Source organism: Drosophila mauritiana, chromosome X (genome assembly GCF_004382145.1).
Source record: "Drosophila mauritiana strain mau12 chromosome X, ASM438214v1, whole genome shotgun sequence".
NCBI classification, from domain to species: Eukaryota; Metazoa; Arthropoda; class Insecta; order Diptera; family Drosophilidae; genus Drosophila; species Drosophila mauritiana.
In genome coordinates this window covers 9,114,099-9,137,116 of record NC_046672.1, presented here as the reverse complement: position 1 = coordinate 9,137,116, position 23,018 = coordinate 9,114,099, and the positions used below count along the sequence as shown (strand labels likewise).

At 41.2% G+C, this 23,018-nt stretch overlaps 3 protein-coding genes across 11 annotated transcripts in view; 2 read left to right on the top strand and 1 right to left on the bottom strand.

Annotated features, from left to right (window-relative positions):
* The window catches only part of LOC117146862 (low-density lipoprotein receptor-related protein 2), a 139,789-nt gene extending 137,820 nt beyond the window's left edge, over positions 1 to 1,969 (top strand). For all 4 annotated transcript variants that reach the window (XM_033313444.1, XM_033313442.1, XM_033313443.1 and 1 more), the window contains exon 15: positions 69 to 1,969. In XM_033313444.1, coding sequence (XP_033169335.1) covers positions 69 to 289 — 221 coding nt within the window. In that variant the 3' untranslated portion in view covers positions 290 to 1,969. The remainder of the gene's footprint in view (positions 1 to 68) is intronic.
* Positions 1,970 to 1,993: 24 nt separating this feature from the next.
* On the bottom strand, positions 1,994 to 3,950 carry LOC117146871 (B-cell CLL/lymphoma 7 protein family member A). The gene is made up of 2 exons (XM_033313461.1): positions 3,312 to 3,950; positions 1,994 to 3,016 (listed from the first exon to the last, which is right to left on the bottom strand). The coding sequence occupies exons 1-2, from the start codon at positions 3,655 to 3,657 to the stop codon at positions 2,898 to 2,900; spliced, it is 465 nt and encodes a 154-aa protein (XP_033169352.1). The 5' UTR covers positions 3,658 to 3,950; the 3' UTR covers positions 1,994 to 2,897.
* A 328-nt stretch (positions 3,951 to 4,278) lies between these two features.
* The window catches only part of LOC117146864 (palmitoyltransferase app-like), a 31,469-nt gene continuing 12,729 nt past the window's right edge, over positions 4,279 to 23,018 (top strand). For 3 of the 6 annotated variants that reach the window (XM_033313448.1, XM_033313452.1, XM_033313453.1), the window contains exons 1-6: positions 4,279 to 4,363; positions 5,423 to 6,123; positions 21,653 to 21,771; positions 21,836 to 21,993; positions 22,059 to 22,231; positions 22,403 to 22,597. In XM_033313448.1, coding sequence (XP_033169339.1) covers positions 6,032 to 6,123; positions 21,653 to 21,771; positions 21,836 to 21,993; positions 22,059 to 22,231; positions 22,403 to 22,597 — 737 coding nt within the window. In that variant the 5' untranslated portion in view covers positions 4,279 to 4,363; positions 5,423 to 6,031. The remainder of the gene's footprint in view (positions 4,364 to 5,422; positions 6,124 to 21,652; positions 21,772 to 21,835; positions 21,994 to 22,058; positions 22,232 to 22,402; positions 22,598 to 23,018) is intronic. The other 3 variants (XM_033313451.1, XM_033313449.1, XM_033313450.1) reach the window with 2 other exon arrangements.

The window sequence follows — 23,018 nt, the reverse complement described above, 5'->3', positions numbered from 1 at the left end:
AGTTCTAGCTTAATGGAGTTATACCATGGATAGTAGATAATCGGTATATCGCTTTCGTTCTTCCATAGGCATCTATGATGTGCCCGGCGAGCCGTCGGCCAAGGGCAAGTCCATGGGCCACCATGCAGGCGGTTCCTTCACGGAGCCCGCCTCGGCGATCATCGCGCCCAGCAGCATTACGCACAAGGCGTCGCCGCAGCTGCAGCTGCGCACCAGGGAGCTGGATCCTTCGGCGGATACCGGCAAAGACACGCAGTTCCTGGTGGAGGAGGACAAGTCCGAGTGCTGATATCAAGCCCGTCAATCGGCTGTCGTTGCGGCGGCAGTTGCGATGGCCAGTTGCCGCCAGCAGCGCCGGCAGCATCAGCAGCAGCAGCAACATCCCGAGAACAGCTATCCGCTGCAGACATAACACATACTGGTCAAGCAGAGGAGGGAGCAGCATCAGAAGCAGCAACATCAACAACATCAGCAGCAGCATCTGCCGGCGCAACAGCAGCATCAGCATCAGCAACATCAGCAGCAGGGACAGGGACGCTCTAGTAGTAAACATCACAAATCCTGGCAGGTAGCCACCGCTGGCAAGGTCACCACCAAGGTCTAGCCGTGACCCCAACAGAAACCACACACCACCCACAGAGAGGAGCAACGCGATCGGGAGGAGAAGATGCAGGAGGAGGAGGAGCAGGTCCTCGGGGACTGGGGACGCCAATAAGCAAACATATCCAAAAATTGATAAACATATGCAACCCCCCACAGGAGAAACCAACTAAAAACAAAAACTGTTGCAATTATTATTAAATAATTACTAAAAACAAAACTATAAATGTACACAAAACACTAAGAGAGCAACACAGCAACTTTTGTAAAGCCAATTTTTGTAGCCCACTGTTCGTTATTTTTTTTTTTTTAATTTTTGTGCGAAACCAATGTTTTTTGCTAATCGAGATACTTTTGCGCAAAACAGGAAGATTGTAAAAAGCAAGCAAAAACGATAAACGAAACAAAATTAAGGCAAGAAGTATATTTTTTTGAAAGCTAAATGACAATATTAACTATATATGTATGTAAATCGGAAAACAAAATATCTATATGTATACACAAGGCAATTAGGGGACGATTCCCAGCTAGGATTTCTATATATTTTTCTAAAAAATAACAAACAAAAAAAAGCGAGCTAAAAAATATACAACAACAAATTATATATGTATGTATATATATATGTGTGAACCTAAATGTATCGAGCGAAAGAGCAAACACTTTTGTGCTAAATCCAGGATAGAAAACAAGCATTCCCCATTCCCCACACACACATATGTATATCTATTAATTATAATTATAATTATAATTTAATTATTTATTCAAACACACACAGACAGGACAGACAGGAAAGTGCTTATAATCCAGAATACCAGGGGCTTTTCCGCATTTCCAATTCGCAATACATTCCAAAAAGAAAAGATACGTGCAATCCCCTCCCCCCGCCACCCGCCTACACTGTGCAACAAAGAAAAGCGAAGCTTTTCCTTTCTCCCGTTTTTTTTTTTTTGGTTCTCGCGCAACCCAATCTGCTTTTCTATTTTTCTCTATTTTATTACGTTTTGTGTGTGTAGTTGAAACTTGTCGCGCGTGTTTTTTACACACCATATATAAATATATAAATATTTTATTTTTTAATTATATCATCGATTTATGAATTGTATTATGATTTATGATTTATCTTTCTCTTCGAAAGTCGAAATGTGTGTGCATTTTTTTTCATTTTCGTTCTCTGTGCAAAATCTGTGCTTCCCTTCATTTAAGCGTGTTTTTAGCATAAATTTTAGTGAAAGATGAGAGAAACTAAAGCTGTATACGCCAATCGGGCCATATACAACGCTATATGTGAAGTTAATTGTATATTTAATGTCAAGCTACATAATGGATAACGAAAAAGAAAACCAGAACATAATAAGAGTAAAACTACGAATGAAATGAAAAAAAAAACTATTTGTTGAAAGAATAAAACTTTTTTTTATTATTATACATACGGGGGGAAAATTGTAAGATGAAGAAAACTAAAACATTCAATAAAGAAAAATCATAAAAAAATGTAAAAAAAAAAGACACCAAGTGAAACTTCAGCGAACATATAAATAATATTTTTCGCGCCCTGCTGGCAGTTAAATGTTAATGTCACATTTATGTTGGTAAGTGTACTATAAAGAGGTTTACTGGTCGGATTTTCGTTTTCGGTTAATCTTTGTGCATCTATCGCGGGTTCATATTCGTTTTCGGTTTGACTTGCTTTGATCAATTCGCTAACAAACTATAAGCTTTTGAAGTCTGTTGCATTCACTGAATGCGTAGAAAAGCGTTTACAAGCGAAATTTACCAGGAAAATCAACTTATAAACGAATACATCAATCGTTTTCGAGCCAGTTTTATAGTGCACAAAAAAAGGGTAGCCTTATGTTAGTACCGCTAATTTATATACTAGTTGTTGTCTAGAAACGTCTAGAAATCGAAAGTCAAAAAACTTTACACGGTTTACAACATTCAGACTGGCTGTTTTGTATCTTAAGCAGCTATTACAAAATTACATTTCCATTCTACGTTCGTACTCAAATCGATTCGCATGTCTTTCTAATAAATAAGTTGTTACAATTCATCTTAATGCTATGGTATGGACCTATGACCTATCGACCATCAGCTACCCCCGCTTCGATGATGAATAAATGAGGCTTGTGGCGGGAAAGCCTGACAGCCGTAAACTGCTAGTTTAAGGGAAGTGCTTAAGTCTTGGGCTGAGGCAGATACTCTCTCGTCGTCCGGTGCTTTCGGTGCTAACCTAACTTAACTAGGGCTCTTAGTTAGTTGCTGCTGCTGCTGTAGACGCTGTGCCTGCCAATGTCTGGCTAGTCGCTCGTCTTCAATCGCTTCACGGGTCCATCGCTGCCCTGCGAGTTCGAGTCCTCAGAGAAGGGCATACTCGACACGAAGTCGGCGCCCTGGCTGTCGGACACGACGGAGAAACCTGTGTACAGATAGAGATCGCATGAATAAGACAGAGTAAACATGTGTTTTGGAGTGATAAATTGAGCTGAACACAAGAACTGCGAATAGGAAACCAAACGTAAACAATATCGCTAATGCAAAGACAGCAGTTTTGATAGCAGCTCCGCAAACTTATGAGACTAAAGGCACCACGTAAAGGTCCTACAATCCATATACTACATCCCTAGGTTCATCTAGGTTCTTGGAAGACTTAGAAACTCAACTACTAATTTCAAGAGAACCAGCACATAGCTATCAAAAGTGTAGATCCTTACAGGTGTTGGAGTCTTCGGCGGTAAGTCCCTGGTAGCTCGGCGTGATTTGCGGCGGCGTGGGCGTGCCCTTCTGAGAGTTCTCCTTATCGCTCTTGCTGCCGCCGACAGGCGTGACGCCCGAGCCGGTAGGCGGTCTCCGGACAGCAGCCGATCCCGGTGAGGACTCCAGCTTGGCCTTCTTCTCGCTGGCGGAGGCGATGGGCACCCATTTGTAGATCTTCATGGTGGTGTCGCTGATGGTCACCCACTTCTTCTCCCAGTGGCGCACCTTGTCCACCGCCTGCATAACCCGCTTGATGTCATCCTTCGCCCGGCTGCGTGTCTCTGCCCGCACGCTGCGCGACATGTCTGTGGGTCGATGGGGCCTGGTCCGGCTTTTTTTGCTTTCCTCGCTTTTCCTCCTTAGCCAAAGTCGGCGTCTCACGAAAAGCCGCTAAGTGTTTTCCACGACTTCTGGCTGCTTCACAATGAAACTTCCGTCGTCTGGCTTTTAAGTGGGGTTGTGTCTCGTGATTTTGATTGTTCTCGACTATTTAACCAGTGGATAGTTCAGTTTTTTTGGCAATTCGCAAAAATATTTTTTAATACAACAAAAATAAACAATCGATAGCAGGCGTGATTTTCAACTGATGTTATCGAATGCTTGCCGTGTATTGACGGGCTGCAGTGTGACCATTGGGTAAAAGTATGTGCTACAGTGCGGTAGCTTATCAATTCGTGTATAATTTGTAACTTAAGTGCTTTATTTTTGAGCGGAGCTATATTATTAGCCGTTTGTATTTGAATAGCCACAGCCGTTAACTTTGAAAATAGTAATTTTGAACTCTTAGTCCAACGGTTTTTATTATCCGGCAACCCCAATGTTGCCATATGGTATAATCTAGTATATTTTCGCATACACCGTGAGAGAGATGGGCGTAATATCGATGCGCGATGAGTATCGAGTTGCCGATTCTTAATCATCGACCACCTATCGATATCGCGGTGCTACGATGTCCCATCGATGGCTCGATGGTTTTTCGATGTTTTTCCACCGACCGACGAAATTATGCGTACGCTCCGCTTATTTTTTATTTATTTTTTCGTAATGCGAACCGAACGCTCGCCGCCCATTAGAATGCAATGAAAAGTCGCACAAAGCCGGGAAAAGTGAAGTTATTTACGCGAATTGAAACAGTGCAGTGCGTGCGAGCGAGAGCGATAATTAAGATGAAATTGCAGGCGACGCCGAAATAAAAAACAAAAAAAAAAGCGTTGCAGCAACAACGTGCGTGTGCGAATGTATGTGTGTGCGTGCGTGAATGTGTGTGTGCTGGTACATGTGAAGAGCCAGGCGAGCGAGCGAGAGGGCGATAGGAGGCCGAGGAAGAAAAGAAGAAGAAGCAGCGGTGGAAAAGAGAACGAAGAAAAGTGGGGAAAGACGAAATAGGCAAAGCGACAAACGCACACGAAATTGAAAATAGTTTTACGAAAATCCGGAGAAAGCCAGCAATCTTATTTTTTTTTCTTCAATTTTCGCCCTGGATAATTGATATCAGCAATGTGTGCGTAAGCTAACACCGATACTAATACAAATGCAAACGCAGGGCAAGAATCGCTCCTCGCCCGAAAGAGAAAAAGAGATAGAGAGAGAGAGAGAGAGGAACGCAAACAAATTGGAATAAATTATAGAAATTTAAAATAAAGTAAACAACTGAAATAGCAGGAATTTAAACAAAAGTAAACAAGGGGAACGAGCGATATAAATTAGTTGAACATTTCGAAATTCAAGTTAGGGGAATTTATGTTAGTGTGATATTACTTCATTCTAGGTTGTCATTTGATCAGTTCAACATTTTACTTAAATGTGAAGCAATATGCTAATCAGCACTAAACATTTTATTTAATGTTCAAAACTTCAGTAGTTTTATTTTAATAAGTTGTTTTTATCAGTCTTATTTGGGATTTAGCAGTAAATATAATACGAATTAATAGCGAATGTATGAAATGCGAGTGTAATGTGTCATTTAAATTGTGATTTTTTTTCAAGTGAAAGTCAAGTGAAACATTTTTCTTGAGTGTACCTAATCCGTTTCATTTACAAATTTATTTCTGCAATTTCCCCAAAACAGCAGCCGCTTCAAAAGCCAGAACTTTGAAAAGTCGAAGCTGAATTTTCCCCGATTTTTCCCGATTTTCCGTTTCCCGCGAATCTGAAAGCCGCGCTGCCGGCGTCGCTGCCTCTGCCGCCGTCGAAGTCGTCGATCCCGTTTCACGCGTCGCCGCTTCGTCTCGCCGTCTCGCTTGTTTCCCGCCTCCTCTCTCTCTGCCCCTTGCCCGCCCCCACCATCCGACCATCCTACCAAATCAGCCCCCTCTCCCCCAACATCCTAAAACAAAATATAAAATATACGAAATAAAACAACAAACACACAGAGAGAGAGAGCGAGTGAGATAGATAGATAGAGAGAAAGCCAAGCCAAGAAACGTCATCAAGCGGCAGCAGCAACAACAACAACATCAAACACAACAACTGCAACTGCAACAAAACGGCAAACTCATCAGCGACAGCAGCAGCAACAACAACAAAACGCATTTCATTGCCAAGAAGAAAAAAACGGTCAACGACACTGCAACAACATTGGCCAACAGCAACAACAACAAATCAGCAATACTGAGAGACTGCACTAGCAACAACAACAACAACTGAAACAACAACCAACAAATAGGAAAATAGGAAAATGCCCAAATGCGATGTGAAAACGCGCTACATTCCTGCGACTTTCGCCTGGATTGTGCTGCTTCTGACCACATTTCTCTTCTTCTTCTATCCGTACGTATACATATTAGTAATAAAATAATTTTAAGTTAATTACATTCAACAATTTAGTTCAATTTAGCTAATAGTACTTAGCCAAATACCTTTAATTTTCGACTGAATTCCATTTCCATTGTCACAAAAGTAGAGCGAACTGCAAGTGGTGCTATATATCACTAAATATATGTATATGGTTAGTTTGCGAGGGCTTCGCGAGAAGTTCATGAATATTGAATGCGCCTTAGGCGGTATTTACTGTAGCCACACACGCGCACTTTCCCCACCCCCCTCTCCCTCGTGGAGCGGCGTAATCCAAGACGACCCTTCGGCCTTCGTCTGCCACCCAAAACCATAGAAAACCAAACCACCCCCCCACTCAGCTTTCCACCCACCACCCACCTTTGGCCCCACCCACATTAGTTTCTTAGTAGTTTGCAGTTTCGTTGCTGGCACTTTATTTATTTTGCTCGCATTTTCGTGGATTATAACGACGGGCCGTAATGCATTATTATATGTGGGACAGCAGCTTTGTTGTTATCCAGTCTGGCCCCATTTACCACCCCCCTTCCTAATTTTCCTTGTCTTAGTCATCTCTCAGTTGCCATTTTACCGCCCCACCTCCCGCCTCTTGGCACTCAATTTGCAATTTGCTCTGTGCGGTTTTTTCGCTCCTTTTTGCATTTTGCTGCTTTTTTTGCGCAAATTGTTTTCATGTATTTTGGTCGTAAAAAGAATTTCAGTTTTCAAAATGCCGAGGGGAAAATGAATGAAAAAAAAAATATGATGATGATGCACGTGGCTCGAGGGTCTGGCAGATTTACCGTCTATGCCAGGAATACATATGTCGCGGTAATTAGATGAGAAACTAGCATATGTTCAATATTTCGAATGTATTTCATATTTCAAAAATATATTTAATGAAGCCAATGAAACTTTTCAAAGAGAGCTGATAGGATATGCTCCTTTTGTAATTAATTTGCGGCTTTTGCTGAGCACATTCTAAATTATTCATCAGTTCAAAATTGAGTTACTTCGCAGGCAAATCGCGAAACGCATGGTATAAACATTTTGGTTTTTTTTATCATTCATTTTTTTTTTTTTTGTTTGGAGGCGACTAGAAGGCCAAGGGAGCAACAAATTTGCATAGCATGTGCACAATTAGCACATGAAACAAAACCAAAATAGCAATTAAGCAGCCAGTTTCTGCTTCAGACCCCCGAATGCGTCCCCAATGTCCGCAGACAGTTTTTCCCCCTTTAAGCAGCACTCAGTTTTCCATAGGCTTTCCCTAGTTTGCCCGCTTCAAGCTTTTCCTAATGACGAGTTCTTGTGGTCAATTGCAGTTGCAGTTGCAGCGCTTGGCATTTTCCTCGTTTTTCATCAAATGCAAATCGTTTTTCAAACATCACCTGAGGACAATTTGGTTCTTCTTTATCGTCACCTGCCTTCTATTTGGGTCCTTCCCTTTTTCCAAGTACACAGTGAGAAATTTAAACCCTTTCTCTACTAATTATAAGGAATATCTTTGGTTTCGAAGGTCATTTTGCCTTTTGAAAACATGACTGATTCAATCAGACATTAAATATTTATAATTTATTTTAAATATTAATATAATTGCTTAGATGGTATAATTTTCTCTCTGTGCACATTTCCGCCACCTTTGTGCTCGTTGTTGCCTTTTTCGGCTTTCCTTTGTTACAGTTATCTATGCTGCTGCTGCTGCTGCTGACTGGCTCTTTGTTTTAGCCAGCTGAGTAATTCGCAGTCACAGGAGAGGTGCCACGCCCCTTGACGCCAGCCCCGCTCCACGCAGCCCGCACTTTTCCATTTTCACTTGACTCTTGCGGCGACACTTGAGTTCTGCACTTTGTTTGCCGCCCCTTCCCTCTCCTCTCCTTCCCCCCCACCCCCTCGCCCCTGGTTGCCTGGTTTGGGAATTTGTTTATTTAATTATGCCTTGCCTTTGTGCTTTGTTGTTATCTGGAGTTTTGGGCACGCGGCTGGCGTATTAAATATCGCCTAGGCTCAAAAACCAGCCTAGACCAGCTTCAGTACACTGAGAGAAATGCACTGCAGGTCGCTGAGGTATTCGGGAGTATAATTGGTATATTTCAAGTCACAACAAATAACTAATTATGAAGTGGTTTTAAATAAACTGTATATCCGGCAAAACAATGAAATCAGCATTTTTGATGCAACTTCTAGTCAGTATAACTTATAGTATAATATGTTCCTTTATTTTCGCAGTGTACCGCTGCCATAGTTTTCAACGCTTGTTTGATTAGCCGGCGACGTCATCTGATTGTGATATGGGGTGCGGTGTAGGAATTTCGGATAAGGAGGTTCGGGTCGGTTTGGCAAAAGTCCAATTACGGAATATATATGTAATTCTTTATGCCCCGTTTTTTCGCTTGCCCTCGCTTCTTTTTTATATATGTATATAAATAGTTCTTTCTTTTTTTTTTTTGATTTCCCTCCCAATGCCACAGGTTGCCTTTGTTACTATCACCTACACAAAAAAAAAAGAAACGGAAAAACTACGCTTGACAAAACAAACCGAAACGGGGAAATAAAAAAGAAAATTAAGTAAAACACGACAGGGCAGAAAGCGAAAAAAAAAAAAAAAATAAGACCAAAACTGTTGCTACATGGCAACAACAAAAAGCCGAAATTAAAGGGAAGCAACGGCGATAAAAACTACGGCAACACAAATGCGTCACAACAACAGCTTGGACAATAGTTTTAGCCACCCACGCAATCCGCCCATGGCTAGCGCCACGCCCACAAACACCCACAGCCCACCGCCTCATTGAAATTCTAGAAGCCGCGCTGCCACTCAGAGTGATGATTATTCCTCGCTGTTTTGCTTTTTTCTGCTTCTGTTTTCTGTTTTTTGTTTCTGTTTGCGTTTGCATTTGTTTTTGTCGTTAAGTTTTCAAGCCCCAATGCTCCCCATATCGCCCAGCGCCCCCAATGCCACCCACCTAATCCGCCCGTTTCACACATGGAACAATGAGATTTCTGGCATTTTTAACGCCGCATACGTTTGTGTTGAAACAATAGTTCGTTGTGGTGTAAACCGTAGATTCATTCTGCTCCAATAATTCAGCAGTTTTCATTTGTGCGAAATCCCTTAAAAAAAAACAGCCTTAATCGCCATGAATCTTTCCAATTACCCAGAAAATCTACTTAGAAAATAGTCAAGCATTTTCCGCGGCAAAGTAATCACCAAGGAGAAACTAACTTCAAACTCCAACCTAACTGCTTTTTAGTTAAAAGCCAAAGATAAAGTAGAAGCTAGATAATTATAGGAAAATGGTTGGGAAAAAGGCGCGCAGAAAAGAGTTGGCGAGGGTGGTGTTTGCCCAGGGAAAGTGACTTTAATTACACAATTTTCAAGTAATTAAATTTCCGTTTTGTTGCTCTGACAACTTGGATCAAAAGAAAATTCGCAGGTGGCGAAAAACCAAGAGAGAAGTGGATGCAAAGAAAAAAAAAAGAAAGGGGTTGAAAAAGCGGCTGTCGAAGAGATAAACTGGGTTTAGTCTTTCGCAGAATTTGAATATTTTAATAAAATGTACAGTCAAAGGAAAGAAAATATAAAAAAACAGATGAGATGGCAAAGTAACCGCTTTCGGTCAGCGAAGTTAGGCTAGGAAAACCAAGCAACACCACCACACTCGACCCAATTAAATGTTGTTCGTTTGTGTTAAAAGCATTTCAAGGACTAAATTTATTTATTTCTATTTTTTGCCCCAAGTTTACTTACTTACTTGTGGAGCTCGGCCGCGCGCACATTTTCCTCGACTTTTCCCAGCGGTCGCCCGTGTTTGATTTTCTTCATTCATTTTACTTATTGCTTATTACTGTCACTTACACTGAGCGAACAGCAATTTGGTGCCACAAATTAATTGATGTTTATTAAATGAAATAAACAACTTAGTAAACTACAATGACATACTTAAAATAAAACTGGAAAATTCTATAAATATTACTTTTATTAGAATATTATAAACGAATTGATCTCCTTTGTCTGCCAGTGTATTTGGGCCATTTTCCCCCAGTTTGCCTCTATTTTTTCACTCGAATCCACTTGAGATATTCATTTGGTATTGCTTTTGCCTTTTCTCCTTGTGGCTTTTTGGCCCCTCGCCTCTTTTTTTTTTTTTGATGGAAAGCACCCCTCATTTCGGCGGTTTTTGTGTGTATTTGACCACTAATTATAATAAACAAAGTTTTTCTTTTCACTAGCAATTAGGCGACACTTGTGATGAGCTATTAGAGGGGCGGGGGTGTAAATTTATTAGGAAAGTGATCATAAGTATCTGTGGTTTATTATTGAAACATATACAAATGTGTGTACATTGCATGCATTAGTTATTTCAAACAATTTTTTGCTTAATAATATCTAATTAATTGCTTAAATAAATATATTCGAGCGAGAGAAATTATGCGACAGCAGGTGGTCCAAAGCAATTTAGTGGAAACCCATCGCAATTTGGTTTTTTGTTGATCGTTTAATTTTATGCTAATCATGTTACATGAACAAAAACCATTTCCACCTGCCGCACGTGGGTGTGTGTAAACTTGTGTGTGTGTGTGTGTGTGTGCGATTGCACGCAGGTCGTGACCTGGGCCAGCCACGCCCACGCTGTTGATGCCGCCCACTCTTTTTGACTTTTATGCTGAAGCAGCGGCCTTGGTTCCTTTGATTTTCACCACACCCCGCTACACCCGCATGTTTTGATGGCTTTTCAGCATTTTCCATGAACGTTTTCTAATTGAATCGAATTTGTGGCGACCACGCGATATAAATTATACGTAAATACCAACTTGATTGCAGGTGTGCTGCAGCTGAAAAGCGCCCACACAGGCTCACATTACTGCAACTGCACTGGGAGAAATCTCGCTTAAGTTCGAATTATGTGGCATTGAATTTCAAATAATATAAATATATATTTGAACAGGTTAACTAGATTTTAAATCTTATAGACCTGATTACCAATCATTCCAATCAATCCCCCCCACTTTTCTTCCTGTGTAAATGTACACATTTTGTGTTTCAACCTTTGCAGCTGCCCACAACATGTTATATATACCATATAACATATATTCAGTAACCTTGAGGTTCAAACGCATTTACTGCATATGTATGTAGGTATATATTTATGTAGGGGGCTTAATGTTTATAATCACTTTTGTGGCATAATGTGTTTACCTTTGACATATTTGGGCTGCACTTCATGCAATTACCAGCCAGTTAGTTAGTCACATTTAATGTGCTGTCTTAGATTAAACGAAATATTTTGCATAATGAAATTTGGAATTTTTTGCTGCACACATTAGTAAGCAAAGATTAAATATTAAATATTTGGCTTATCACATTTGCTAGTAAATTTGCGCAAGTATTCTGGCACTTTAATTGAAATTACGGGCATTCCATAATTAATTCCATTCCATATTAATTCTAAGTCTTTCAGGGATTTCTGCAAATCTGCTTAGCATTTCCCTTACGGATTAATTATAAATTTCTGCTTCACAGCAGCAGAAATTTGATGAAAACTAATGACAATTAAACTCGAGTTCCTGGAACTTTTTCCCACACATGACTGGATTTATACTCGTTTATTTATTATTATTATTTTTTTACTACTCTTCTGCTCAGTTTTCCTTTGTCTGCCGGACTCGAGTTACTTTTTGTTATGGCTTTGGATTTTATTTATTTTTCGTCTGTCCAACTTGTTAATGAAAATAAATTTCTGACGCCGTCGCCGCCCTGATAAATAATAATAATAACAATAATAACAAAAGCATTTGCAGTTCTGCTGCTGTTGATAATATCCGCCGGCCATGCCATAAAAAGCAATGTGCAAAAAAGCAAATGAAAAGAAAAAAGCAGCCGTGGCAAGAAAAGTACTATAGGGAAAAAGCAAAACTAAGCACAAACAAATGTCGGTATCAGGCAACAAAAAAAGCGAATAAAAAACAGCTAACGGCCAAGAGGCAGAGGCTGCCAAACTAGAAGGAAAAGCAAATTCAGCGAGGTGAGCTGAGCCGAGTGCCATTGCCACGCCCCCCTGGAAGCACACACCCACCGCCCACCGACGCCCTCTTCCTGTTTTCCATTTTTTACACCGCCTGCAAACTATGGCTACAAGCCAGGGGCTTACTTTCTCTCGAAAAGGGATCCTGGAAAATGCATCCATATATCAAAAAGCAAGTGTTTCTGATGGAAAAATGTTAGAGAAAGGTTAAAGTTTAGAAAAACGGAAGTAATGTCAAAATATTTAATAGTAGCTAAAGCAAAAGATTCAGCAAATCACATATTTATATAAATAGATTAAATACTTAGATCTTATTACATGCACTCAAGCACCATTCATTTGATTACATCCACACTTTACTAGAAGAAATGACTACGCCCCTGACTTTTGAATGTGTGTGTGTGGGTGTCATTTGAATGCTGCTAGAAATGGTTGTTGTTCTTGTTGTTATGCCATTTCGTTATTGCCAGCATTGTTGTTGTTCTTGGCTATATCCCACCCTCGACTTGATGCTTAGATCTACACCTGCACAAAAGCACATGCCACAAAGTTCTTCGGAAATTTTATTTGAAAATGCAGAGAAAGTTATGTCTTAGGTATTAAGGTATTTTAAGTTTTTTATACAAGTTAAATTCTGTGCCACAGACAGGAACATCTGCTGTTTGTTTTCCAGTGTAGCCTTAAAGAGCCCAAGAAATGGTAGCTGCAATTCGTCTCTTTCTACGCGGCACTAGACCTCTCTTTCTTCGGCGTTTTCTTCGGAAAAGAAATCGATAGAATTCAATTGGGAAACGTTGCTTTTAGCCATTACTCATTTGCAATTATGCCTGCTCTTAACCCCTTGTCGGCCAATGTCAATGACGCTGGGCATTTTGAGCCGTTTTTGCCTTTTGTTTGCCCTCTTTCTCTGACGTTTTCCATGATTTATTCTCTAATCAGAGCCGCATTTTGCGTACATTTCCCATTAATTTCGAGTCAATTCTGCTCATGGCCAGACGTCAGAGCAACCAGTCAGAAAAGCGTTAATTTTTTTTATCACTCGTCTGTTTATTGAGCGGATTAAGTGGCAATCACGTTGACGAATTTTTTTTTTTTATTTGTTTTCAGTCCAATAATTTCCTGTTGAATGTCTATTTCCGTTTCGATTCCGATGCTCTTTATCTACCAATCCTCCGCCTGTTTGCTTCCACTTTTTTTTTTAAATATTAATTTCAATTTTTAATTAGGCACGATTTCACGCAAAGTTTAAGAAAGTTTTGGCGAGTGACGATTGTAGAAGAGCTGAAAATGAAAATGAAAAGTTGGAAATGGGAAAATGTCAACATGGAAATCAGGGGGAGAACAAAGTGAAACTGTTGGCTGTTCGAAAGGGCCAAGTGTATTTTTAGTTGGCAAACAAACGCACACAATTTGTTTGCCACTCGCAGCACAGACAACATATCACGTATACGTATGCACTCAAACATATTACGCATACGCCCTAGAGGCCATCCATCCAAATTTAATTTCATGCGGCCCCTCATAAATACGCACAAAATGCCAAAAAAAAACAGAGAGCAAAAGAAAAAATATACAAAATATATATACAAAAAGAAAACCAGATTATAGAAGGCAAAAACGTTTGAATTTCGTTTTTATATGCCGAATATTCGGTTTCGTTTCCGAGAATCTCGTTATAAGAAAGGGGAAACGGATATCCGGCGATTTTATCAATGTATCGATTGCACTTACAAAAGTTTTGATTTCCATTTTATTGGGCGAAGAAGTATGCTTGCAACTGGTTTAGAAAATATTGCACAAGCTGTAAAGGTATTCGTAATTCTATAAATTTGAAATTGATCAATTATATTGTTTATCAATTACACAAAATCCATTTTAAGATCTCAAATTCTTTTGTTCTTTCCATAATACATTTATTTGATGCCTTGGTTTTGCAACAAACGCACACGTACTGTCAATGAAAATATACAAAACTTGGAAAATTGGGTTATTGAAGACCCCATGCCAACTTTGGAAATATGCGTGTCTATGCGTCCAAATGAATTTGTTTCACATTTTTCAATAGGCGCAAAACAAAGTTTCTTGACCTTCGCAGACTTGTGTGTATTTTCAACATTTCCAAACCAATTTTGGCCCAAAAACAACATTTTTTTTTTGGTTTGCCCATCGGGAAAATCAATTTTTTTTTGGCTTCCCTCGCCTTTTGGCCTTAGTTACATAAATTCTTTTGACAGGGCGCATGACAAACTGAAGGACTTGCCATAGACAGCTATTAAAAAAAAGAACGAGAGTTGGGCTTTGGGACCTGTCTGCCTTACTTTGCCTGATTATCCCGCTTTGGCCCCAATCTCCTGGTAACTAGAAACCCCCCAGCTCATCCCACCCATCGTTTTTTCTCCTTCTATCTTTTTTTCTAGAGGGGGAAAACTTGCGCTAGTCCAAAAAGTTGCGCCAACTTGTTATTACATTTCGTTGGCGCTTTTGTGCTGTGCGGAGAGGGCATTTTCCACCCCACCACCCCCTGTGTCAATTTTCCGACACCAAGCACTCCGCCCCTCCCCACCTGTCGCTCCACACACTCAGTTTTTCTTGAAGATTGCCCAATAATTGCGTATAAAGGCAGCTAAAAGAAGCAAAAACCGAATAAACTGGCACATCTTTATTTTTACCTGTGGATAAATGAGTGCTTAGAGTGGACCGAAATGTGCTGCCCCAGGGGTGAACCAAAAAGGTGTCAATAAATTACATTGCGAATGACAACACATTGGTATATTTAGATTATGAACTCAAATGTTTGCGGCTTTCGTGGGAATGCAGTTGGCAATTAACTGAATTGTGGTTGAAACAATTGTAGTTTAATTGCATTCCACAAAGGGCGTTTACCCGATTTAATTAAATGTTTATTCTGGCCGGACAACAAGCCAAAGATGCAATCCCAATCGAATTAATCAGTAAAGCATAATTATGTGCGAAACACTTGTCTTCAAGTTTGCTGTTGAGCAGGCAATTGAAAGCCAACCGGAAAACACCTGCAAATCAAGTATTTTCGTAACAATTACCGTGGAATGATATCGTCATTGAAAAGCCTTTGTTATCGCCGCAGGCAAATGGTCAATTTCCCAGTAAAAGGCAATTGATTCGCTTATTGCTAATTTTGCAGAATATGGAAATGGCCAGAAAGAGATGCGGCTAAAAAAGACGGAAAGAGAAGGCAGCTGATAAAAGCCGGGGCCGTTTAACCTTCTTCACACCTTTTTATTTTTTTGTTTTCTCCCCCCCGCCCCTGCCCTGGGGTGGCAAAAACCGAAATGAAATAACGAACCATGGCCCTCATAATGATGTCCGCCCCGCCCCCTTAACCCACTACCGCCCGCTTATCGGTTGGCACCTTTTATCGGGTCGCTTAGGAAAACCTCCGTTTGGAGGCCAACTACACCGCAGGGTGAGACCTTAGCACCACTGACGACTTCCGCACTGTGCACGAGGCCTAGGGCAAGGTCTTGAAAAGCACTGGCAGTTTGCATAAAAAAATGACCAAAAGCCTAGAAACAAAAAACAAGGTTTGGAAAGGGAAAAATGGAAAAAATTTAAAAGCACACATTAATTTAAAAATAACTATATACTGGTACACAGCTATAAAACCATTTAATTTAGATTAGAACTTATGACTAGGAATATACTTGTTATATGTATGATATGATTATGATTTTTAAGCGAACTTCTAAGCTGTTTAGCTATTATGATGTTAGCCTTCGCTGTAACTATGCGAATGGGACAGCCCGTCAGCCACATGTGCAATAATAAAAGCTAAAAAAAAAAAATAAACCGAGCGGGTAAAAAAAAATAGCCCCATAGATAAGTCAGAAGCAAAGTCGAGGCGACGGCGGCCCATGGTCGAATCCAATATATATATTTTTTTTGTTCTTTGTGTCTTTTAGTCTTCTTCCCTATTTTTTATTTTTTTAGCTGGGTCTTCGCACTCGAGTGTTGATGGTGGTGATGACTAATGCTCGGCCGTCGTTTATTTTGCTCGCTTTGGCGATAGTAGGATATTTTTATACCCTGCGAGCGGCGACAGAAGAGCGGAAAGTAGAGTATGACTTGGGCGCAGAGGGGTTAATGTGACGACAGAGACGACTCGCCGGTTTTCGTCATCATCGCCCAACACTCAGCTACAAAAGTTACAGTTTTTGTTATCTCCGACAGAGAATGTGCGAATATATGAAGTGCATGTGCATATGCTTGACTAACTACAGAAATTGCGAACTTTGTAAATCATAAGAGGCATAATCACATTCTAAACTTAAAACCTGTTGCACAGTGCTTTCGCTTGACGCATAAAAAGCAATGCCATTTTTTTTTAGTTTTTAATTAATGCAGCTGCCATCGAATGCGAAATTGTCTCGGGCTCTTTCCTATTTTAACCATCTCGTCGCCCGATTTTTATTTTTTTGTCTACCACCAATCTGCTGAGCTGCCTTTCAACTTACAGTGCGTTTCGCTAGCGTATGGCTGTGCGAAGTTAATCATATTGATAAGCTTTCGTAGGAGTGCGGATTTAATAAGTCAAGGCTAAATGACTAAGCGATTTAATGCAAAATGATTGCAGATAGCGTTGCTACGATGATTCAATAATGTATATAAATAATGTACGGCTTTAGGAAATGATTAATCCTCTGCTTGGTAATTTGACAAAATTTTCAAATCAGACACAAGGTCGTCTAGCATAATCTATAATTTATGATTTTCTCCCTATCCAAGGACTTTGCATCCTTGACAGCTTTTATTTTCATGAATCGCATGCCTGTGCATGTGAAGGTGCCAATGTGTCAAGTCAATTAATTGGCGATTGAAATCGTTTTTGCGGTTTGCTCTTGGTTGACCTCTCGATGGCGCGTTCATTTGCCGCCCTCCGCCAGTTTAGTTCAGTTTCCCTACTCGTAATTGACTTTCCATCTTTATGACACGGTGAAAATGGAGCCGGGTGCTTGCCATGCCCATAAACTTGGCGCATTTCGCCTGAATGTGACAGTTTGCCATTGGGGTTACCAATATCCTCGCCCCAATGCTGCGCCACCAGGCGTCTGTCTTTGTGGCAACCGCTTAACATAGGAATTCAATTTCCTGCAAGTGTCTCCATGAAATATCCCTGGCCCCCTGGATTCTACCTCTCATCTCAGCCCGCTGGAATTTACCATGAAACCGCCCCGATGGATTTAGCGAAACCCCTCTGTACCGTAAATGCTCTTGAAAAATACTCCAAGTAAAAGTTGTTGGCAGTCTGTTTCTTTACTTTTTTTTTATACATTTTTTTATTCACAGCGGTTAAGCTTTTGTGGGGGGTGGGTGGTGCTGTCCATCGACCACCCACTGGGTTGCCTTCACCTTGACAATGCCACTGTGATGCAATCGCGTTGGGGGGATGGGGCGAAGATGGAGGTGGCAGCAAGTAAAATATCTCAACTCTGTTGGAATTTAGTCGGGAATTGAAATTGAAATTGATAGGGACGACATTACACCGGGGTATGTCGATTGAAAGGCGATGCGAATTGCTGTGCAATAAGACAATATTCCTCTTAAATAATAAGATAAAAGCACTTGCGGCAAAGTAGCAATTTTCTCTGAAATTAAGCTATTTCCCACTTGATAAGATGCACTATTCCGCCAGCGAGATTGATTGAGCCACCCTAGAAAAGCCACATCGCCTCGCTGAAATTATATTTCAATCAATGTTTATTTGTTTTCCTAGGCAATTTGTTTCAATTTGATGGCGCAAAACATTAATTGAAGTCAACCACATCCTGCCTGCCTGCCTACATATATATGTATATATATATACTATGTGTGCCTATTGTCCTTGTTGCGGTCCTGTCACTAATTTGATTTGCTAGTTTGCCCCAGTTGCTCGGTTGCAACACAGTTCCTTTGGCGCGCCCCCTCCTTTCAGGAAATTGAAATGAATTATTTGTCATAAGAAAGCGGCAAATCCTTGAGCCTGTCGCTCCCTGCCGTACTTTATTTCTTTCCTTTCTTTTTTTTATATTTTTGTCGTTTCTGGGCCAACTCTTTGCACGCCGCCCCCCTTTTCCCGCCTGACTTTGCATAAATGTAAACAGATTTCCCTCCAGAGACTTGGCAAACATTTTTGCTAAATTGAAAAGTAAAGCAAACAAGTGTAATATACCTATAGCTACACCTGTGTATGTGTGGATTATATATGGATGCACCTGACTTGGAATCGGGCATCAGCTCGAAGATAAGGGATTGCTGGCTGTTGGAGCTCGAAATATTTGTTTGATTATGATTTTCCACTTGATGTGAACTTACTTGCTTGAATATTCATTTCTTGTATCGAAACATTTTGTGACCCAATGGCAATTTGTTCATCTATAATATCTTCTTCTACTTCTCTATGTATGTATGCTTCTAACTCTCGAATATGGCACCACCCATTAATTACTTAATGCAATCACGTTGCTAAGTGGATTTTCTATATAAATTCGAGATGGGGTGCTCGCAGGTGGAAGGTGAGCTGTCGTTTTGATATTCGATGCGAGTCGATTAGATTCAGATTCCTGTGCATATACATACATATACAGTGGCTATGGCGTCCGATCATTAAAATTGGCCAATTGATAGTTCCATTTCTGTGTTTATAGCTCGGCGCCGTAATGGGAATCATGCAAACCAAGTTTTGTTTGGACAGCTGCAATCTATATGCTGTGGTGTAGATAAATAAATATATCGTATTTTCCTTTGTTCGATTTGTAGACGCAAATAATTGAAATCTATGCAGAAAGTGTCGTGTTTGTCCAGCCAACTTTGCCTTTAAGTGTTTGTAAGCAAACTTTGCGTTTTCCAAGAAAAACTTAAAGCACTTTTTGGCGATTGAAATTGAAGATGGAAAACTTGCTTTCGACGCAGATTAATTAAGTAAGAGTGTGGGAGAAATGACTTAAACTGCATAAGCGAGGAATAAATGAATAGAGTGCGGCTTGCAGTTCATAATAAACGTGGGTTTAATTAATTACCCCAGCGATTCTTGAGGTTTCTCCATCTTCTAAGACCCACTTTTCCCCCATTTGCCACCTCGCCGCATCCCGCTTTTTTTTTTATTTTTTTTTTTTGCCCCAGAGCTCTACGTCTCTGAGCGATTAACATAAATCCCTGGCACGTGCTGAGAGTCGCTACGTTCCGGTTTTATTTGCATTCTAAAAATTGTATGCAAATGCCAGTGGATGAGATAGAGCTCTTTGTTTTGTTACAGCTGTAAGGCGTTGGAATAAATGCGATAAGAATGCCGAAATAAATCAAAACCAGAAGCAGCAGAGTCTAACGCACAGATACAGATGCAGATTCAGTTTCACAGTTACAGATACAGATACAGGTACATTTACAGATACAGTTTTATAGATAGTGAGGTGTGAACATTTCTAAGCAATCGCCGTGAGCAGAAAATAGAAAATCTGGACTGTGCTGTACACTGGTTTTCTTTTGCTACTCGGAAAAAGGAAAATCCATTCGACTCCGGGGAAAACTGTCCAGAGAGCCAGTGCGAAACTAACTGGCAGCTAAATAAAAGGCAAAGAAAATGGAAATGGAAATGGATAACTGACAGTCTGAGGTCATTCTGCCAATTATAATGCAGCGAAGGACTGCGCACGATGATGAAGTTAAAGGCATCAGGGAAAGGCGGAAAGTACAAGCTGATGATAATGGAAATAGAAGTGAAAAAGACGGATTGGATTTCATCCTATTCCCAACCAATGACAACCGAACTTCAATCCCTCGAACCCACTTCGAGTGAAAGTGGATCAGCTACAATATATGCACATATGTTCCGCAAAGGTTTATTATTCATAATGCGATAATAACCAGAAGGCCAAGTACCCCACTGCGTCATCAAATGCGGTAAAGAACCGCAGAAGGTTGAGAACGATGTGCAGATTGATGATGAGCCGGAGAATGATGATTATGATGATGATGATGGCTGCATTTCAGATACGTTTATCCATTAGAATTCAACGGCAATCCGGTAAAAGAGAGCCAGCCAGCCGAGCCGGAAGGCGAAGAGCACCGTAATGCAGTGAGAAATGCCGGAAGAAAGTAATACATTCACCTTAAGTAACCCGTTACAAGGAGCTCGTAAACCGAAACCACCGCCGGAAAGTTCCGCACATCATTGCAAATGCATCATAGGTCGTGGAGAGGAAAAGCTGGAGGGTGGGTGGGGGGTTAGAGGATGGAAAAGCTGGGAAGTTCGGGGCGGCGAGGACAGACGGAAATGGAAATGGGCTAAAGGACACGTGTATATCGCCCTTGCAACTTTGCAACATTCATGGCTCTGTGGTTGACTTAACCCCTTGAGCACCTGCGTCAAAACTGTGGCATTTGTGAAGGCAAAACCGGGCGGGCAAACAATAACAGATTTTTATTGCGAAAGTTAAAGCGCAGAAAAACGTCATCTGAATATATATGAGCAAATTTATAATTCCATCAAATTCTGGTTTTAAAATATAATAACTTATAAGTGCGTAGATGGGGACTTCTCTCGTTTGTTTTAAATTAAAAATTCCTTGTTCTCTGCACTCTAAACAGGGTCGAAAAAACGGGTTAAGGTTCAGCTCACATTCCGTTTGGGCTCGGCTCATTTTGATTCCGATGCGGGTCGAGTTCTTTGGGGTGGCCTATACTCGAATGTATGTAAGAGCAGGGAAAGTCGGTCGGGTTTGGGATTTCAAAGGGGGAAAACTGGACTGGTTTCAGCTGACGACAAACGGTTCCGGTTCAGTAGACTCTAAAGTGATTGCGGCGACACAACGGGCGTTCCACGATGGATAACCGTAGCCGGGGGCTCTCCTGGCCTTCTCGACGGACGGACTCCTGGTGTTCCGTTGTACTCGTGGCATACTAATGCCTGGGCCGCCTGGGCATCAAACCACCTGGCTGGCGGCCACCACTTGCTTAATGGTCAACAATGTGGCTGGTCGGATTTTCCAACGAATTTTCGGCCTACTTCACGGCATAGCAACCAGCAATAGCAACAGCCACCTCCACCGAAAATGGCTGATTGCAAAACCATCAAATTTGTCCACACCGTTCTACGCTTGTGGCATTAATCCAACTTCTGGATATGAGGAGGTAGTATCGTTATGAAAGGAATGCCTAGTGTTTTTGAACCACTTTTACTAAGCCAGCTGCATGTGTGTATGTATGCACTACTTTTGAAACCAGTTTGGAGAGCGTTTTTAATTAGGGTTGAAACTAGACGAGCACACTAATCATGTAGTAGTCGACCCACTTTTGGCAATTGGACAGCCCAGAAATGGGACGGTAGCCAGACTCAAAATTTCATTGAAAGTGCAGTTAGGCTCAAAGGCTTTTAGAGATGGTCAATTGTTAATGATTGGCTCATAAATTTAAGGGCAATATAACCTGTAATTTAAATACTTGTAAACTGTAGTACTAATAAAAACTTAATTTCCATTCGATTTTTGCAGCTGCCAGTTCTATGTGAAGAGCCATCCATGGGTGCTGGCCTACCAGGGCGTGATCACATTCTTCGTGCTGGCCAACTTCACGCTGGCCACGTTCATGGACCCGGGCATCATCCCCAAAGGTATGTAGCGTGCTGAGCAGGGGACAAAGCCAGTCGTCACGGCCTAAACTTGACTGCATTCTAGCCTCGCCCGACGAAGACTGCGAGGAGGAGCTGCGCGCCCCGCTCTACAAGAATGCCGAGATCAACGGCATCACCGTCAAGATGAAGTGGTGCGTCACCTGTAAGTTCTACCGCCCGCCACGCTGTTCCCACTGCTCCGTTTGCAATCACTGCATAGAGGTGAGTGCTATCCCACTATAATCTATAGAAAACTTTAATCTTAACTTAAACCATCATCTCTTCAGACCTTCGATCATCATTGTCCTTGGGTGAACAACTGCATCGGCAGGCGGAACTACAGATTCTTTTTCTTCTTCCTCGTCTCGCTGTCCATTCACATGCTGAGCATCTTCTCGCTGTGCCTGGTCTACGTGCTGAAGATCATGCCCAACATCAAGGACACGGCGCCCATCGTAGCGTATCCTTTTGCCAAAACAGACAACTACTCTTTTGATACCATATCATACCATTTCTTAAACCTCTTTGAAGTTAAAAATATCTAAAATTGTTAAGAATGCTCCTCAAGGGAGCGTAGGCATCTCTTATTTACGCCCCACTTGGTTTGGCTTAACTCTCTATCCGTATTTAGTATTATCCTGATGGGCCTGGTGACCATTTTGGCGATCCCCATCTTCGGACTGACCGGCTTCCACATGGTACTGGTGTCGCGGGGTCGGACAACCAACGAGCAGGTGACCGGAAAGTTCAAGGGCGGCTACAATCCGTTCTCGCGCGGCTGCTGGCACAACTGCTGCTACACACAGTTCGGACCGCAGTATCCCAGGTGAGTGAGTGGCTAGACTCTAGCATAGCGGGGGTCCACTGTACCACTTTTGTCCTTTTGTCTCGAGGCGTGCGGAAATTACCATAATAAATGACCAAATTGAACTGCCAATTATGGGCTTCAAATTACATGGCACCCGGGGGAGGCAATTCGACACGAAATTGAAATGATAGTATTGCAGATTGCTAGCCTTCTTGGCTAATAACCAATTATCTTTTCGCTACGCCTGGGGGTATGTTTTTTATAGAATATCAAAGGATAGTATCATCTGCATAATAAAAATGCTTTTGAAGTGCTATTAAAGAGTGGGATAGTATTCTGGGGTTTATTGATGTACCTATTAGGATTTTATTAAACTTTTCTATGTTCCAATCCCTAAGTTATATTTTATTTTTATATATTGCTTTATGAGATTAATCCA

Excerpts from the sequence above, each read along its gene's own strand:
- LOC117146871 (XM_033313461.1), bottom strand. The coding sequence starts at position 3,657 with ATGTCGCGCAGCGTGCGGGCAGAGACACGCAGCCGGGCGAAGGATGAC. Across the intron at positions 3,017-3,311 it reads CGCCGAAGACTCCAACACCT|GTTTCTCCGTCGTGTCCGAC; the intron begins GTAAGGATCTAC and ends ATCTGTACACAG.